General features: G+C 42.1%; 1 protein-coding gene across 6 annotated transcripts in view; it reads left to right on the top strand.

Annotated features, from left to right (window-relative positions):
- Positions 1-463: 463 nt before the first annotated feature.
- Positions 464-19151, top strand: part of RUNX1T1 (RUNX1 partner transcriptional co-repressor 1) — a 137045-nt gene continuing 118357 nt past the window's right edge. For 2 of the 6 annotated variants that reach the window (XM_082434182.1, XM_082434179.1), the window contains exon 1: positions 464-971. In XM_082434182.1, coding sequence (XP_082290308.1) covers positions 944-971 — 28 coding nt within the window. In that variant the 5' untranslated portion in view covers positions 464-943. The other 4 variants (XM_082434185.1, XM_082434180.1, XM_082434184.1 and 1 more) reach the window with 4 other exon arrangements.

Here is a 19151-nt window from a genome sequence, read left to right as displayed (position 1 = left end):
CAGAAGGGGATTAGAGTGGAGATCTGAGAGTGGCTTGATTTCTAGCAGAGCTGTCTCTCCAGCCAGTGATGAGACACAGGCAGGGCAGCCAGGAGCGCTCCAGATGGCCGGGGAAAGTGGTCGTCTTGGGTTACTGCAGGGCACTCGGGCCGCTGGAGAGCAAGCGGCCCGGGAAAGCATCATTAGGGAGCCAGCCCCACGTCCAGCCTGCAAGGGAGAGGGCGAGGCCGGGAGGGAGGCCGCCCGCCCGCGCGCCCTAGCGAGCTGGGCCTGCCCATTGTTAACATATACTTGACCTCCGTGACCCCTGCACGACACAGATGTCTCCCACCTCCACCTCCCCCCTGCCCCGCCGCGGGCCCTCCTCCCTGCACCTGGTAGCGGCCGCGCCGCCGCCTCCCTCCCGAGCGGCCGCGGCGCCCCGGGCGCGAGCGCGCGCCGGAGCCGGCCTGGTGCGGGCGCTCTAGCCGCACAGCGCGCGGCGCTCCTGCTCCCCGGCGGACGCTCGGCCGCCCTGCAGATAAATGCGTCGCCTTCTTCGAGAGTGAGCGAGGGCGGGCGAGGCAGACGCAGACGCCGCCTGTGACAGTGGCAGTTCCCTGCGCCCTACATCACATTTGTCTGCCACAGCAGCAACAACAGAAAAGCGGAGGGAGGGAGGCGGGAGGAGCGGTGCTCCGCGAGTCTTGGGCTTTGCGTGGAGGCTGCGTCTGGCTGGCGTTCCCGACCCCGGGCTCCTCGAACTGCAGCTCGCTGTGCGTAGCGCCGAGCGGCCGCAGGCGCTACGCGGCGCGACTCCGAGGCCTCGTGGCGAGCGCGCGTGGGCGAGTGGTCCGGGACACTCTGGCCTTGCGAGGGAAGAGGCGCCGTGCTCTCGCCCCCTCGCCCCGCGGGCCGGCCGAGACGACGGGAAGTTTTATTTGCAGCTCGGAGCCGGTTGCGGATGGTGGGACTCTCCGGCCCTGTGCAGTGTAAGTGCCCGCGGGAGGGTTGGGCCGGCGGGCGGGCGGCGGGGACGGGCCCCTGGCTGTTGCTATTAATTATTATTCTGATGACCGTCATCTTCATTTGGATTATTCGGCCGAGAGGCTCCAGGCTGTACTTGTCGCTGAACTAGGGCAGAACTACGCACCAGGGCAAAGAGGAACGTCGCGAGTGACTCCAAGCTGCGTTGACACTGAACTTCACGGGTCAGCCAAGGATGCAGTTTTTACTCTTAGATTCCCCTCACTGTTTACAACAGTTTTCTTTCCTCTCCATGATTACGATATGTGAGCAGGAAGATCATGCGTATTTTCCCCCCGACCAAACAACCGGTCAAGGTACCTACGGTGCGTTTGGCAGGTGGCCCTATAACCCTCATCGTGGTTTTTTTTTTTTTTTTTTTTTCTTTAACTGGAAAGGAAAGGCTTGTTTCGATGGTGGAAAACTTAGCTCTGGGAGCAGGAGAGAAGGAATCTTAATTTTGAGACCCGGCTGCGACTGGGGTCGGGGTCCTCTGAGCGACACCCAAGCGCTTTGCGCCCACCTGCGAACTTTCCCTGTTCTTCCTGGGCATTCGGGGTACTCGAGTGGGAAGCCCGTGGAGGACAGGCCGCGGCCCCCCGAGCTCTTGTCGGCGTCTCCCGACCGGAATCTCTCGCCCGCGACGGGTTTGGGGCTTTGCCGCCGGGGGGCCGGTGGCAGCGTCGCTCCTGCCCAGACCTCCGCGCGCCCGGGGCCCTGCTGCCCCAGTCCTCTGGGTGTTCCAGTTGCATCCCCGATTCGGCTCGCGTCTCCGGAGCGGGGACCGGAGCCTTGTGCTCTGCAGCTCCCGCTTGGCGGAGCCCAGACCAGACGGGGGGCCGCGTCCGGGGAATTAATTTCGTTTTCCGGGCCCCACCGCTCTCTTTGGGAGCCTGAAAGCACTGGGTTGGTCGGCGCACCCAGACCCCTCTCCCTGGGCGGACCTTGAGCTGGCCAGGACGCCTTAAGCAAAGACGGTTAGGTCGGTACAAGGCGCTTAAATCCGTTTTTTGAAACTTTTTTGGCGGGTGGGGTGGGGTAAGGGCAGTCAACCCTTGGAAAAGTTTGAGGACAGATTCCGGGAAGTAGGATGTGAACCAAGACTGTTACTAAAAATAGCCCCAGCCCTCCCTTAACCGCCCCCCCCCAACCCCCGCGCGCTTTTCAAGATTGGAGGATTTGACTGGGGAGCCATGCAGCCCTGGGTTTCCTTATTCCTTGTAAAGCGTAGTGGAGAAATCTTTTGAGCATAGCTTATTATACAAGGTTGGGCACCTCAAATCCCAACGTGCCCCAGCCTGGCTACAGAGTGTCGCTTTAAGGACTAGCTAGTATTCCCCGTGGAGGAGCTCCTGAAGACCAGTCACAGAGTCCAGGGCGTGGGAGTGAAGATTAGGAGAGCTGGGGAGGCCACTTCAGACCAACTTCATGTGCTTAATGTAACTCTGGGCCCCCTCAAATTTTTAACTTCGCTTCCCTTAATTAATCTGCCCAGGGCCTTTATATAAATGGCTGTTCACAGCTGCTGCAAATTGATTTATCCCCTAGTAAAGGTTGGGTTGCTGACCAAAGCGTTTCCTTTCTACCTTCTGGGTGAACTGAAATCTGTTTTGCTGGGTTTTTCCCCCCTTCTAGTCTCCTTTTAAACATCTGTAACACTTTTAAGTGCACTCAGTAGCTTTTATTATCATACCCCTGCCTTTGCATAGAACAGGAGTGAAACTGGGTCTGTGCCCATTGAGTCCACACTCACTAGAATACAAATTGACCAGCTTCTCTGTGATAAACGGTTTGTTAGTGTCGGGGGCCTTCTTTTAGTTTATTGCAGCCTTTTGCCTTGACCATGTGAGTATTCTGTTGTGCCCAGTTTCTCCTGTCACACAGTTCCTTAGAAAAGATCAACAAACACAATTGTTTCTTAAACCATCCTCGCCCAAACCTGGGTGCTTATGTCAGATGTGATGTGTACAAAGAGAAGCAATTTCATAATTCTCTGGATCTTTTTCCCTTGTTTATCCTTAATGTCAATTCTAGTTTTAACATTGTGTGGGCTTTCAGGTAGCATACATAGGGCAGTCTGATTTCTTTTTCTTTTCTTTCTTTTTATTGATTGTTATTTTTAAAGGGACATTTGATGGTCTCACCCAGTATTAATCAGGGAATCTTAGTTTGACTTAGGCATTTTTTGCATCTGGGAAGTATGTTGAGGAAGTTGAAGTCTAACATTGTTTTACTTGTACTGTATTTAGCATTTGATATTTCTTTGGCTTATTCTTTCAAAAGAAAAAATTTCAACCAAATAATCAAGGAATCAGGCTCATTCTGGGTACAGAAAAGCTGACTTTATCTCAGATTATACTAAGAGAACTTTATATTAAAAGACTTTGTTTAAGCATTAATAATTTTTTGTAAACCATTTAGACAGCACTCATTTTATTTGAAAAGCTAAATACTGAGTGGGAGAGTATGTGGTTTCTCCAGTGTCCAGTTCACACCTAATACAAGAAGTGGAGAAAACGGTCTATTTTTTCTTTAATGTTTAGACAACTTAAAGCAGACCAGAAATCTTTGAAATGATATTTTCCTTTGTAGCCTTAGTCTCTGTGACCCACTAATACCTGCTAATAATTTGATTTTAAAATGATCCGTAAAGGACTTTCCTAATAAGACACATTTTACTTGTAATACAATGAAACTGCACTATTAAACTGCAAGTTGCTGGAAATACTAGGACAGTATGTGTTGCAGCTACAGGGCTGTAGCTTTTTAATATTTTTACGATTTTCCCTTTCTGAAGAAAAGTAAGATATTGTTCTTGATGCTAGTATTTAATGATGAGCTTTCCCATCCAGGGTGTTAGTATAAATATTTGCAGATAAAAGAACACTTCATAAATTGCAAAGAAGTACACAAATGTAAGGTGCCATTACCATTTATTTTATTGTAAAATAGAAGCTTAGCCAAAAAAGAAAAAAACCCACTTTTTTCTTTTCTTTTTTTTCCCAACATTGAAAAGGGATCACGAGAAAGAAATGCTTCCAATAGCAATGCTGGTCAGTGGTTGTCAGGTTAGGACATTCTTCACTGTCAAATCCTGTTTCTCACTTCTTTGATATGAACATCAGCTGACAGGCACTGAATGCAAACCCTTCTTCATTGAGGTTTTATGCAGGCAGCATAGCCCTTCATAGCAAAGCAGTCTGAAAAATTGGCACCTGCAGGATTTGCATGTGAAAAAAAAGTCAGTTGCATTTTACTGGAGTCTATTACTGTAAGTTATGTAAGTTCAGTGGGAAAAGGTATTTATTTGTTGACGTTTGGGCATTTAAAAGTTCTTTGTTTTATGGACACCTTATTCATCATCTAGTGATCCACAGACTTTATTGATAGCAGAAGCAGGGAGAAGTGATCTCTGCTTTATAGAATAGAAGTTATTTATTATGAAATGGTGGTATTTTTAACCATGTGCTTACAGAGTGCACTCTTGCATGCATGGTTAATTTTTAAAATGTGCCTTAAAATGATGAACTCATACAACTTTCAGAATCCATCAGAAGTTAAACAAATACATAAAATTAGGTTAACATAAATACCCTTTGAAAACAATCCAGGATTTTAGGAAGTATATACTTCAATAATAAGTTAAAATCTTTAAGAAAGAAATTAAACATTTCATACTTCTGAATTTCTTGTTAAATTGTTTGTCACCCAGATGCCTTTTAGAAATACCATATTTGACCCTATTTATGCAAAATAACTGACAAATGTTAAGTCAACTAAAACACCTTTGTGAACCCCAGAATATTATCCATCAAGTGAGAACATTTCATCCAGAATAAGTTAGTTATTATTATCTAAAGAGACACCTTCCAACTTCACTTTTTTACAGCCATTAATATAAGAGTTCCTAAATAATGTTTAAAGAACAGTGAACATTTTATTAAAGCAAACATTAGTTCAGTTTAATGGAGGTAATTGTAAGTGATAAGACAGAGCAGGTTATCTCTGTGTTGTTTAAACAGAAGGAGCTACTTTGCACCATTTCCAGTAGCCATCTGTAGAAGAGAAGGGTTTGCACCTGTCTGTCCACACTAATTATAGATTAGGGCCAAAGAAATGAAATTTGAGGAGGTTTACAGCTAATGAAATCCATACTGATTTTATTGTAAATGTGTTTTATGTAAAGAGGGTGATGGTTGAGTTATGAGTGAATAAATTGCTATGTAGCTGTTAGGCACTTGGTTTTGAAGCACAATTCTGCTGCATTAACCTTTGATATTAAAAAAAAAAAGACAAACAACTTAGACACGGACGCTAGCCTTTGTTTGGCATCCATAGCTACAGTTTAGTGAGCAGCAGTGAGGTTCAGTGTGCAATTTTAAAATGTTCTACAAAGCAGCTTAAATGTTAAGAATTTTCTAATATTTTGAAATGCAGATGAAGTAGAAGGTAGGTTTTGTTTTAACTTATGCATATAAAACATTAGAAAATTAGAAAGCTTTTTTTTTTGCATTTCAGTTTCACATACATGAGAAATGATAGCAAAATGAGTGAGGAATGCATTCTGCAATAAAAGGTCACATGAATGTCTACCACATCTGTTTATAGTAATTATGAACATAATTAACATAAGAATTACAAATGAAATAATGACAAGCTGAGCAATGAGATATTATGCCATAATGGTCATATGTTGGAATTCTCACATTATAGCACACTAGAATTCACATACTCAAAGAAAGAAAGAAAATGCTAGATTTTTATCTGAATTAATGCTTCGAAACTTATCTGCCTGAGGCAGATGGACCTTCTTGCTCTTATAGGAAGGTAACCTATTATTAAGAAAAGAACTAGTTGAAATTAAGATTTCTAGTCTCCAGCCTGGCCTTTAAGACAGCTGTGATTATAGAAACCACTTTCTGTTGTACACTTATTCTGTGATTATACTTCTTATTATATTGCCCCCCCCCTTTTTTTAATTGAAAGCTTTGCAGCAAAGTGTTTGCTTTGGAAGAGAGTCATGGATTCTTCCCATTTGAGAATTGATTGATCTTTTCTGTAACCGTGAGCCAAAAGTCAGTGAACAAACAAGGTAGTAATAGAAATACTGTGCCTTTACAAAATAAGAACATTGGCAGATAAGCTTTTGTGCAGTTTTCTTCATGCCTTCAGTGTCTGGATGCTTTTTAAAGAAAAAATGTAAGCCTTTTCTGGGTTTGAAAGTAGTAGGGCTTTGTTTTTTAAATAGCATTTTTTCAGAGAGCATGTAATGGAAAAATCAGTTGGAATTTGTAAGTTGTATTTTTTACTTCCTAGAGTTGCATTGGATTTATAAACGTTTGTGGGTAGTTTGTGTCCAAATTGATCTAAGATGTAATAAAGGGGAAGGTATATGTGGTTGTGTCTGGTTACTCTGAATGCAATTTTTGTAACAGAGGAAAAGTGAAAGGTGACCCTTTATGAGAGAAATCTGTTACTAAATTTAAAACATGTAAGAATGACAGATTTTCACCCATTTAGAGTGCCCTCGATCTTGTAACATACCCTGCCAAATGGTTTACTTCCTATCCTTGCACCCTTCTCTAACTATTGAACCTGCTCACTTTTTGAAGATTTATGGGGAAATACTACCTCGTTCTCGTCTCAGTGATACCATGAGGTTTTCCACATTATTGGATTACTGGTGGATTGTGGCAGACCCCTTTTCATCTGACATTCATTGCATGACAAGGTTTTTCACATATGCCCTTCCCCCACCAATGCCCAGCTTTTTTCACTTTACCTTACCTATCAAATTTCCCTTAATTGTTTTCTTGGGGTGGGAGCAGGGGGGGCAGGAGGATCCACTACATGTAAAACTTTTTTGACTGAGTGCTTTGGAGGGGAGTGCTTGATTAAGCAATGCTTCTCCTCGTTTTCTAAAGGGCTTCTTCAAATTTGTCTCCCCTCAGAGGCTGCTGCTAGTTCTCTGGCTCCTCAGTGCTTTTCTCTACTCACTAGCCTTATTTCCCCCTCCTCCCAACTATTTTGTCTCTTTATATTGAGACCTCATGCATAAACTATTTTACAACCTGAAGTTTCACTGCAGCTGGGGCTGCAGTGTATGCCATGAACAATTGTGTACTTTATTGGCTACTTTATTCTGAACTCTTCATACTGCAGTGAGAGCTTGTTAACCAAGCTTCAGTGCCTTGAAATACAACATGACCAAATACTCCCTCTCCCCGCAATAAAATAACCTTCTTTGCTGCATTATCTGCACTCCATTAAGGATCTGATCAGATGTTCATGTTGTCTGACGGGTGCATTTAAAAGTGGGAAGGGGCTCCCATGAGACCACTCAGGTGTATCTCCCTCCAGACCCTGATGGGGTGGAAGATGAACTCTGGGCTGATGGAGGAGCGCTAGCTCCCTGCTTGTTCTCTGATTGATTCCTGGGCTCTGGGTGGGTGAAGAGCTGTGAGGCAGCTCAAGCCGAGATTGATTGCCTCAGTTTTAAATTCCCACCTCCAAAATAGACTCTCAGATGTACACATGAGGAGCCCCCTCCCACAACACAGTTTCTGGAGGCGGAGCAGGTGTCTCAGAGTCACCTGTAGCTACCAATCACAAGTGCGCCTTCTTATCCCAGTGATGCTGGTTACACAAGTCTTCTGCTGGGACACAAAGCCCAGAGAAATGAGACATTTTCTATCTGCCTGTGTCGGTCTTGGTGTGTGTGGGCAGGGGGTTGGAAATTAGGACCGTTGGGGTCAGCAAAGAAAGGGATGGGAACTCCCACTTGAGGTTGGTCTGGAAGGCTGTGTAACTGCTGTGAGGACTCACTAGGTTTGTTTTGCAAATTGTGGCTATTTGGATGGAGGTGAGATGGTGAATGTCTCATTGTTAAGCTCCGCCGAAAGAGAGCTCTTGATCCCCCTTTGACCTTGACAGAACCTCCAGAATGTTCGCGGTCTAGCCCTGGAGCAGGGAAATACAGTTTGCTAGTCTGGATTCCTCCCGTTCTCTCCGGGTAGAGGCAGATTGGGGAATGCAGGCCACCCTCCCCCAGCTCTGGCTCTCACCCTCAGCCAGCCTTGGGGTACCTCGCCCTCCTTGCCACCCCCATTCTGGAGCCGGAGCCCCCGCCCCCTCCTTGCCTTTCCGTTTCTTCCCTCCAGCTTGTGTCTCTTTCTGTCTCTCCCACTTTTCCTCCCTCTCCCGCTCCGTCTCACACGCACCCTCTGTTTATTTTCCTGCCTCCATCTGGGCCCTGCTGATATTGTAATCACCCTGATGCACGTTGGCTTCTCTCCTCTCCCTCCTGCGCTCACACACTCACTCACACACAATGTGCCATCCTGACAAGCCTTTTACTTCTGATAAGCTCCGATGTGTGTTTAATGAATACAAAGCCGCGGTCTGGGTGCCGCCTCGGCTGCGGCCGCCTCTCCTGCGCTCCTTTGCCAGAAGGTAATCTCCGTGAACGGGGAGGGGAGGCGGGCAGGGAGGAAGGAGGGGTGGGAAAGAACGGGGGAGGGGGGTGTGGGGAGGCTGCCTTTCTCTTTTCCTCTCTCCCTTTCCAATGATTCAGAAGTCGATAAGACCAGGAGAAGTGAAGATGTAACATGTTATCTGTCGCTCCTCTTAGCTGGCGGAGAGAATTTACATTTAAAGATTAGCAGAGGGAGAAAGAGAAATCTGCCTTTTGTTGTGTGGGGTGAGGAGGAGGCATCAGCCCTGGCCTGGCCGCTATCTCCCATCACCTTTGCTATCCAGACAGGACTCACGGAGGTGAGATTACCGGAGGGCCTTATCTTTAATTGGGTTTAGTTTTGCCATTCTGAATAGGTTTAAAGAGACTGGATAAAGGGGGAACAATAGATTATTTATTGACGGGATGCTGAAACCTTTAGATGAAGAGGGGAGAGAAAAAGCTGCTTAACAACTTGATTAGTTCATTTTTATTTTTATTGTAAGGTGAGACTGTCTCCCTTCTGGTTCAGGGAAGGACTGTAGAACTTAGGCAAATTTGAATGGCTTAAATGCCTTATTTTCTTTTCACCCTCACCTTCTGCCCTTCTTCGCACCATCTCCCATATAACAGGAGTTTCATTTACCCCTTATTTGTAAGATTGATAAACTGAGCAAAATTGGTAGAGGCTTTTGGAATTGATCATTTGTGTTTGGTTTTGTGTGACATGTTTTGAATGGGTGGTGAATTGATGCTAATGGTGGTACTTGAATGAGTGAGAAAAGCAAATGAAACCTACTTTTAATATGGAATTAGTTGATTTTATAGTATGGGTTCAACTAGGTCTAGAGGGAAAAAGAAATCAAGTTGTTAGGTAGATTTGTATTTTGGATTTGAACCGTGGGATTTTTTTTCCCTTGGAGTTGGTTTAAAAGAAAAATAATTTTAAAATGTTTAATAAAACTGTTTAATTAAAAAAATGTTTAATACACTCATGAGTGTACTTAAAAAATTATAGTATTAACTTTAGAAGGTAGTTAAAATGGATAAAAGTGGGAAAAACAATTGTTTTGCTTCCTACACATAGTCAAGATAAGTGTTTTCATAGGTAAATATGAACCAGTAACTAAGAGCCTAATTAAAATTTGTTTAAAGCCAGGGGGGCATGTTTCCTTGTTGACAACAGCAGATCGATTGGGTAAGACAATAGAGTCCCGTTATTTCACTTCCATTGACTGAACATACTGACATTTCAGGTTTGCTGCTGCCTCAGTGAGCATGATGAAACACCAAAATTCACAGGCCAACTTGCCAGAGTGGTACATATATTACTGTATGTCATTTCTGCCTGAGGTTACCTTGTCACCCAGGCAGAATGGGAATGGACACCTGGAATCCTTCAGAGGGGTAGAGCCCTTTTGCTAGGAAACTGACAGAGAACATGTCTTAGGAGCATCTTTAATTTTACTTAGAATTAGGTGTAACAGATAAATATGTGATACACTCTTATTTAAAAATCTGGGAAGCTACTTAGCTATCAATCTTGTATTTTACATATAATAATACCCATTTTCAAGATTTACCTGTATCTTCCCAGCGACATTTACACTGAGTGGTTGGTAGATCCTTACCGGCCTGTGCTCAGGTGACATCCATTTTTCCCCAGCTGGGGATCCTCAAACATTCAAGCACCTGCTAAATCTGTATCTGATAAAAGAATTTGTAAGGCCCCTTCAAAAACAGGGCCTGACTTTGTTTTTTTTTGTGAGTGGAATAAGAAAATGGGATATGTGTATTTTACACCCATGTGCCTGGATAGACAGCAATATGTATAGATAAATATGTGTATTCCAAGCAGTGGCAGAGAAAATACTAAGTGTTCCGTATCTTAGTGTAAGCTACCCTTTTACACATTTTGCATAGTCGCTGCATGATAAAACTAAGTATTAGGCAGACATTGAGTCAAAGAAATTTGAATCATACAAAAGTGAACATGGAAAAAACCAGAAGGGACTTAATGTATTTTTTAAAAGCTTAATGAAAATATAAAACTATTATGAATATGCCTTATACCCAGCAGTTGTTGCTATCTAGGAGGCAGCTTATGCCCTTTACAGCGTTTAGAACAAAACTAGTTCTTTATACCATTTTCATGAAAATGTTAGGTTTCTGTTTGATCAGCAGGTGCTGTTGAGATGAAAGCCATGTGTAAATTTTCAGAAGGCCAAAAGTGTCAATTCAGAAAAGGAAAGTGATAAGAGAAAATGCAATCAGTTTTCCTGTTTTCAATTTGTGCAGGATTTGAAGAGCTGTTTTGTTAAACTGCTACATCTGCTCCAATATGAATATTGAACTACTTCCACTAAAAATAACAACCTATAATTTGGAAGCTACTGCAGTCTTTCGTTAATGTGAGTGGGTTATTTAAAAACAAAAAAACAAAAAAATAAAAAAAAAAATAAAAAAGACAATTTTGTATTCTGACAATCTCTTGCCTAATGTGCATTTTCATTTGTTGGCACTTTTATCCTCAGCAGATAAATGGTATTATGCAATTAGGACCTCATCTCGTTTGACTGTGAAAGAGGTTTCCATGGGTGAAAATCCTTGTAATATAAAATGGTTTCGCATAAAACAAAATTTATTTTAAAATAACCTGTTTAAATGCAGTTATTTATAATGATAGTTATTCCTTACATCCTCTAATACTACAATTTTTAACTTACTGCTGACTATTATAACAAAGTTAACACTATTCCATTGCATACTGGGCATTCCGTGATTTATTTCACCCTTAATATACCTGCAAATGTAAGTTTAAACCAATCAGGGATATTTTACCTAACAGGCCTTTCAGAATAATTTTTTTCATGCTTAAATAAAATGATTAAATTATGCTTGAGTGCCTGCATACAAAAGCTTTAGCTTCTATAGTACTGCTAATCAAATAAGTTTTATGGACGGGGAAAGCACCACATTAGAGAAAAATTGGATGCATTTTACTAGTGATATTTCTAGGAAAGACATGTTTTAAAAAAATAATCATCCAGTATTAAAAAGAGAACTCTAACATGAATAATCATAATAAAAATAATACTTCATTCCTACAAAAAGAAAATGAATGGCAATGCTATCCATGTAAAACTGGACATAGAGAATTAAGGTAGAAGGAAGACTGGTGAAATTTGGATCAGGTTCAATATTGACTCCATCCACAATTGCAGTTGGGTGGACTTGTGGCTATAGTAATTTGTCTAGGGTGAGACATGATTACTGCTGTGGATCAATTAGAGACTATGTAGCTTGTAGCTTCACACTTGAATTGCCAGACACACTCTTCGGAGATAAGCTCAGAATATCTCCAGAGTGGATAAAAGAGAAGACAGACACTGTGACACATTAGCATATTTGGTATTAATAAATGCAATGTTTCTTCTGAAACACCAGTCAAAAGAAGAGGTAGTTTGAAGAACAACATTGTGTGTACTTATGATTGCATGTATTTAACCAACTAAAGAATAATGCTTATAAAGGATGTAATTTCCAATTTGAAGCCAAATTGTGGCATATCTTTCAGAGATCTGGGTATATTTCTTGATGGGTATATTCTCTGGTATAGCACCAAGCACTTCGCTACTCTGAAGAAATGACACTGGATCACATATCAGTGAAGAAAGTTTATTTCACAGACACAATCCCATCATTTGGTATGTGATCTTCTAGTGAGTTGTTTTTTGTGCTGAAGCCACAATCAGCCTTTAAGCCTCAGTGCCTTATGTGGCTTGAACAGGGAAGAGCTTCTTGTGATTCTCCTCAGAATGTTCATACTTTGTCAAGTGATGTTCAGGCTTTTATATCAGAATCACTGCAAAAGTAATGCCCCATGGTTGAGGTTTAAGGTATGAGACCCTCTTGTTTGAAAAAGTTTTAAGCCATCAATCTTGCTTAGAACCACTAACATTTTCAATGACTGTAAGAGACCTACTTAAAATCCCTCTGCTTTGTTAGTTCTGATTGAGGTTACCTGTATAATGTAACTCATGAAGCAGGGGTTTGTTTTTGTGGGCTTCATATTGATGAGGGTCCCTAAAGCAAATCAGTATTTGGGTGAATGGGGCCTCTAGGATATAGATCTTGTTGAATGTGGAGGGCACAAATGTAAAGTTTTCCCATTGTTTATCCAACGATCTCAATACCTCCAAGTGCCTTAGGGAATGTGATTGACTAGATTCATTAATCTTTTAACACCTTGGGCATAGACTACTGAATGTGCTCTGGGCATTCAAGGGCTGCCACCTAGTTGTTGGACTTGGGAGAAAGTAGAGGAATTGACAAATGTTAGAGACCTACTGTGAGCCTGGCATTAACCTTCATGTACATTGTCAGCACTGATTTTAAGTAAATGATTAACCAGCATTTCACTTTCTTCATTTCAAAGAGCTCTAGTCCATCACTCTTTTAGTAGTTCTTCTGGTTTGACCTTTTGCTCCAGTTTAGAAAACTGAGGTTTCCCTCTGTTCCCCAAATTAATTACCTGCTTTGTTCCCAAGTTCTAATAATTTTAGAGCCATGTTCTCTGAATATCTGGCTTAACGTGTTCCTTAGCAGTTATGAACTATGCATCCACTGTTTTCTTTACATTTGCCCTTGCCCCCAACCTAGGAATCACAGTTGGCTACTGGCCAGCAGATATCCTTGGATATGCCCAAATGCATGCCACTCTGTATCCCTCAGTGCCTCCTAATCCAGGCTTTTCCATTACTAAATTCTATTCTCCCGTCAGAATACCACCTTCCTATACTACACTGAGGCCTTGAGGCCTGTTCCCTCTGTTGATCTCATTCAGCACTCCAGAGTGGTCTTCTGCCCAGTGTCCTTAGTCCCTGAGGCTTGTCCTATCCCAGTCGGTTTGGTCACTCTATATCTCCATCTCGGCATCTCCCAGTTGGCTAGGTCCACTTCCTAGTCACTTCTAAGAGGAGAGGGATTCTGTACCATCTTGAGTTTGATTATGTAATGTAAAGCAGTGGTCCCCAGCCTTTTTGGCACCAGGGACCGGTTTCGTGGAAGACAATCTTTCCATGGACCGGGTGTTGGGTCGGGGGTGGGGGGAGAAGGCTCAGGCGGTAAAGCGAGCAATGGGGGAGCGATGGGGAGTGGCAGAGAGGAAGCTTTGCTCGCTCACCCGCCCCTTACCTCCTGCTGTGCGCGGCCCGGTTCCTAACAGGGTTGGGGACCCCTGGTGTAAACTTATTCTATTATGAAAAGAAGGATCTAGTGTGTGTGCATTCCCGTAATAGGCAAACTGGAGTTCCCTTTCTAGTTCAGTCATTGACTTGCTGGGTGGCATGGGGTGCACTCCAGCCCTCAGGTGCATTCTTCAGGAGCAAAATGATAGACAGACTCATTGATCATTAGGCTTCCCAACTCTCCTATGTACAAGACTATATAGGATATTAGGAGCAGGCTTTCAGGAATTTCCCGTGGTTAGGAGAATGAAAAAAATCCTCATTTATATTTTTAATTCTGAGTTGGGGGCACTACTAATCTGCATATAATTGGGAAGTAGAATCAGTGTGGAACATCATTATCTCCCCACTATTCTTCATTGTGAAGAAGGGGTATGGGGAATAGTGAGTCATTTTTTCCATAGCCGTCCTGGATCTAGGATGATTGTCAGAAATTTTAGTTGTTACTGTACTTTTTTCAGAAGTGAATGATGGAGGGAAGAATCTGTTTATGCAGTGAGAAGGAACTAAAGATTTTAGGTCTTGCTCAAAGAAAATGGCCTCTATGCTTTTCGCTCAGGGTTGCTAGACAAGGTGAACTTGGTGCTTGGGGGCAGGAGTGAGGGGCTAGAGGCTAAAGCATGGTGGTGATTGATTGTGCTTACCAGGCTTTCCGCAGTCTCAAGGTTTGGACCTAAGTCACTTGGGAATTTATAAAATGACCTCTTTAAACCATTTTTGGAGAGAACCTGGTAAGTAATGGCTTATTTAAACCAACGGGGCACATTATCATTTGGCTAGAATCAGATGTTAAGTAAGAAAGACCAAAAACTGTCTGTTGTCTAAAGAACAGTCTGCTATTGCTTCTAAAAAAGTAGTTAAGAGCCCAATTATTACCAATAACACTTTGATTTTTGTACTTTCATTTTTAAAAAATATAGACATTATTAAAAGTTTAATCCTAATTTGTGAAATTATTGATAATGAACCCAGGCTGGATTTCTTTGGAACTTGGGAACTATTACATTTTTATACTTCTGATTTGATTAAGGTAAGCCCTTTGTCATCATCCAGGATGGCAGTAGAAACTTCTACTGTTTACTAGGAAGGACATGCAAGTTACATTACTTTCATGTGTCACTAGAAACGGAAACCACAGGAATCACTGTGGCTTCATAGGTTATAGAAAGTTTTTGCAGTGGCATTCGAAGTTTGGTGGGAGGCCAAACTGAAGTTCTTTGCCACAAAGATGAATGTCTTAAAAGTATGTATGCAGTGAACTCTTAGTTGGTACCTGACTTGACTGGATTGAATATTACATCAGAGAAATAACAGAGAAAATATTACCATGAGATGTAATGGCAGTTTGTCTAAAGATAAGCTCTCAAGAGCTAGGGGGCCACTAATAATAGGAGAGGAAATATTGCCAGAGCAGTGATGAGCTAGCTGTGGCCAGGTCTATTAGAGCACCAGGAGAGAAAACTAGCTGAAAGATGTTAGAGTGTTTGGGATGTCCCTTCCACTAGACCTTGTGGGGAGTGCACCTGGTGACACTGAAGTAGATAGATTATGGTTCCTGCAAAGGCTGGCATAGGGCTGTGCCAGGGAGCTACCACAGCAGCATTGCTGAGAGCATTTTAAATGCACATCCAATTTGGCAAGCGGAATATTAGAAATTGGGAAGTCATCTCCCAGTGAATATGGTAAGCATGGTGCAAGTTGTGCTTTAAATACAAAGTCTTAGGAAGCTGGTTGCTCTATTTTGTTAAAACTAGATGTACTATACTCCTTCCCCTAACCTCAAGATATAGGAAGATGTGAGCTGTAAGACAGGTCATGAAACACTGCTAGTTTATTTTCTGAATCTTTGCATATGTTATGTACACAGTGATAAGCAAACACAGCTGGGAAGAACAGCAGATGATATTGGGACTGGAACTGTGATGTTTATCAGACTGACATAGTAATCCTTTTCCTGTGAAAGTGTTCTTTTTAAGTGATGTTAGGATTCTGTAACTTTTATCATGTGTCAGGCAAGTATTCTTTATTGCCCAACCCCTTTGCCTACCTGTCACACATTTTCATTCTCATCTCTAGCTAGATTTATTTAGAAATGAGATCCACATTTGACCTCTGATGGGAAACAAATGTGGACAATGAATTCGAATCCTTTGTTTAAATAAGGGTAGGTAGGTGCATTTAGACCTGATATTCAGGTCTAAATGGAAAGTAAATGTGATCAGTCTCCATTGACTTGTCCAAGTCAAGCTTTGAGTTGGCTAGAGAAAGCGGGTATAAAATATCAGAGGAAAATATAAATGAAAAGTAATAAAATGAGCAACCCATTAAAGCTAATTTGACTATTTTAAAAGAAAGGCATATGTTCTTTGGGTAGCCCTGGTAATGAAACCTTTTAGAATATTTGAAAGAAAATTAAGATTTTTGCTATTGGTTGTAAATCTGAAGTAAATTAATAAATATTTAATGAATGCCTACTATGTCTAAAGCAGTGTGTTTGATGGAGGCACAGAACAGGTAGTAAGCTCAGTTCCCATTGAATGATAAACCCGCTCAGGACAAATTAAATAGCTACAAAAGATGAAGAGGCTTGATTACTTACCAGTTAAATGATACAGTAAATGAGATTTTAGAGGTGGAGTGAGTTGGAATTTCAGCTTGTCTTAAGACAGGTAGGATTTATCAAGGCAACATTATTGTAATGGGGTTGTGGGCAGTTATAAGACAGGAATGGAGACTGGAAAAGGTTTTGGGAGAAGCGAGGTGTCTTGGGGTGGGGTGGGTAGAGGGTAGAGAGAGAGTAAATTAACATATGCAGATACAGCAAAAAGGACCCTTGGGTGATTATTGGGAAATAAATAGAAAGATCATAAGGCATTTGATTTAAGCTTTATCTTCTGAGTAAGCCAGAAGTTTAAAAAACTGTGTCCTATGGGACCCCTTAGGGTTGGGAGGTGGCATAGAGGGTGCCCAGATTGGGTTCAGGCCCTTTCATTCATCCTCTCAGCACTGTGAAACCAGAATAGTTCTGTTCTTTATAACAAATTGCTTTAGATATTAGATTTTCTATTTGGACTTCTTTTGAACAAAGGGTGCCATGGTAAAATAAATCTTAATAAAACCAAAGCAAAAAAAAAAAAAAAATTGTGCCAGTCAACAGGAAACCATGGACCCAGTTAAAGTTGTGTTTCTGAAGAGTTGGTCTGACTGCGGTGGGCCAGATGGGTTGGAATGGGGGAAGACTGAGGCCAGGTAGGGAACTTGTTTTGCAGTAGTTTAGATGTTAGATATTATAGAAGGATGGCCAGAATTGGGTTTGTGGGACAAGAAGGAATAGGCAGATGCCAGAGACATTGCAAAGGAAAAATAATTAGTACTTGGATATCGGGTGGATTTAGAGAGGAGGAAGTGATGACAGCTCAGATTAGATGTCCAGTGCACATAGCTTGCCAGAATTCGGGCATTGCTTCAATGTTTAAGGGGCAGCTTCCTTACCCCTCATAGACTCATAGAATCACAGCCTCCAGAAAGGAGCCTCAGAACCCAATTGTGTATCCCTGCTCCAGGGATTCTTGTGGTCCAGCTACTCTTGGGAAATGTTGATGGGGCTCTTACCTGGTAGGTTTTCCTTAAAGGGTAGTGGTTGCATGGAGGATTGATTATTGATTGCCCTGGGACTTGGCTCCCTCCTGTGCTTTGGCTCCTTGCATGGATTTCGAACTGTTTTGAGTTTCCTTTCATTTTGCTGGTAACTTCTGGCCATATGGGAGAATAAAAAGTGGTCAGGAGGGCTGGGTCTGGACCCTTAACTTTCCACCAGAGCAGCCTAACTGTTTTACATGTTTCGAACATTGGACTTTTGTTTAGGGAATAATTTTTAAAAATTTCTTTCAATTCTAATATTATGTAGAGGAGAGAAGGCAGGGACCAGAGAATAAGGAGTCAAGGAGGAGTTGATGGGAGGGCAGAGGCTGTTCTTCTACAGCAGTGTGTCCCAGACTCTGGGCTCAATACTCTTGGGGGGTGAGGAGCAGTGAGTTTCAAGGGGCTTTTGAACCTACGTTCATTCATTCAGTAGCACAAGCATTGTCTGCAGACCAAATACTTTTTCACACAATGACATTTTTCAAATACACTTTAAATTAAATGAACAAAAATGCATTAAAATATTACTGAAATTAATAGAAACTTGTCTTTATGTATTTTACAATCAGCAGACTGTAAACAAAATACTATCATGTGTGATATCACAATTTTTTGTTTTAAAATGGAGGCCTCATATTAGAAAAGTAAAGGAATCCCTTTTATATGTTAAAGGACAGTATTCAATCCTTAATAAATTGCTCACTGTTAATTGTCTCCCTAATTTAAGGAATTTTAGTTATTGGAAGAAACAACAACAACAAAATGTAGGACTTTTAGGCTATGGTTCACCAATATAATATTATTTCAGGGACTTTCACCTTGATTTGTTTAGTATCATTTAATTTGAAAACACTGGGAATTCTTTTTACTCTTTGAACTTTAAATTCAGAGTGTGTGGATAAAAATCTCTCAGAATTGGATTTTTTAAGACTTCTTTCTTCTGTAACCAATCTATAGTTTTTAAAAGGATGAGACCGATTTATATATGTTGATATGGAATCATTCCTGAGATATATTGTGAAATGAAAAAAGCAGGGAGCAATGTATATAGTGTGCTACATTTATACAAAAAGTGCATAAACTACTTATGCATATGAATCTGACAATAGTAGTTGCTTTATGGGAAGAAAGTGGGGCTCAGGCATTGGTGGTTGGAAGGAGAATTTTTATTTCATGTCTGTTGGTCCTCTGAGTCTTTGCAAATCTCGTACCTGTTTCACTCACTGCAAAGTTAGAGACTGTAGCATCAGCTTGGGATGAATGGTTCTGGGATTCTGCCCTTCTGGGGGAAGGTGATTATGTTCTCTTCTCTGCTAGAAGGCGGCCAGGTGAAGTGGTGAAGAGACCCAACTCCCCAGTGCTTTGCCACTTGTTGGATCTCCTACTCTTCATCTGGAAATAATTCTCATCTGGATAATAATGGCACGACCCATAAGGTTGTCATGTGGGTTGCATGAGATGGTATGTACAAAGCACAGTATCATTTCAGAAAGGCTTGCTTGTGCTAGGCATCTGACTTGACCACTCTTGAACTGTCCACTGCTCTCTTCTGGAAGCCCCCTGTAGGATCTTCTCCTCTCTATGGCTGTTCCTTTTCAGTCACCTTCACTCAGCAAATTCTTAACGGAGAGTCTAGTCCTGTTTAATGCCTGGGGATATAGAGGTGTTCAAGTCAGACAGTGCCCCTGATTTGCTAGACCTTTCTCACCTCAGCCTTAATTGAGAGCTATTTCTGCAGGGAACCCACTTTGTCCTCTCCTGAGTTGCTAATGAAACTATTCAAGTTTTCATGACCTCTCTTC

The sequence above is a fragment of the Balaenoptera physalus genome, assembly GCF_965194825.1.
Source record: "Balaenoptera physalus genome assembly, chromosome: 17".
NCBI lineage: Eukaryota > Metazoa > Chordata > Mammalia > Artiodactyla > Balaenopteridae > Balaenoptera > Balaenoptera physalus.
The sequence above is the reverse complement of the archived record's forward strand: the minus strand, read 5'-3'. Positions and strand labels throughout refer to the sequence as shown.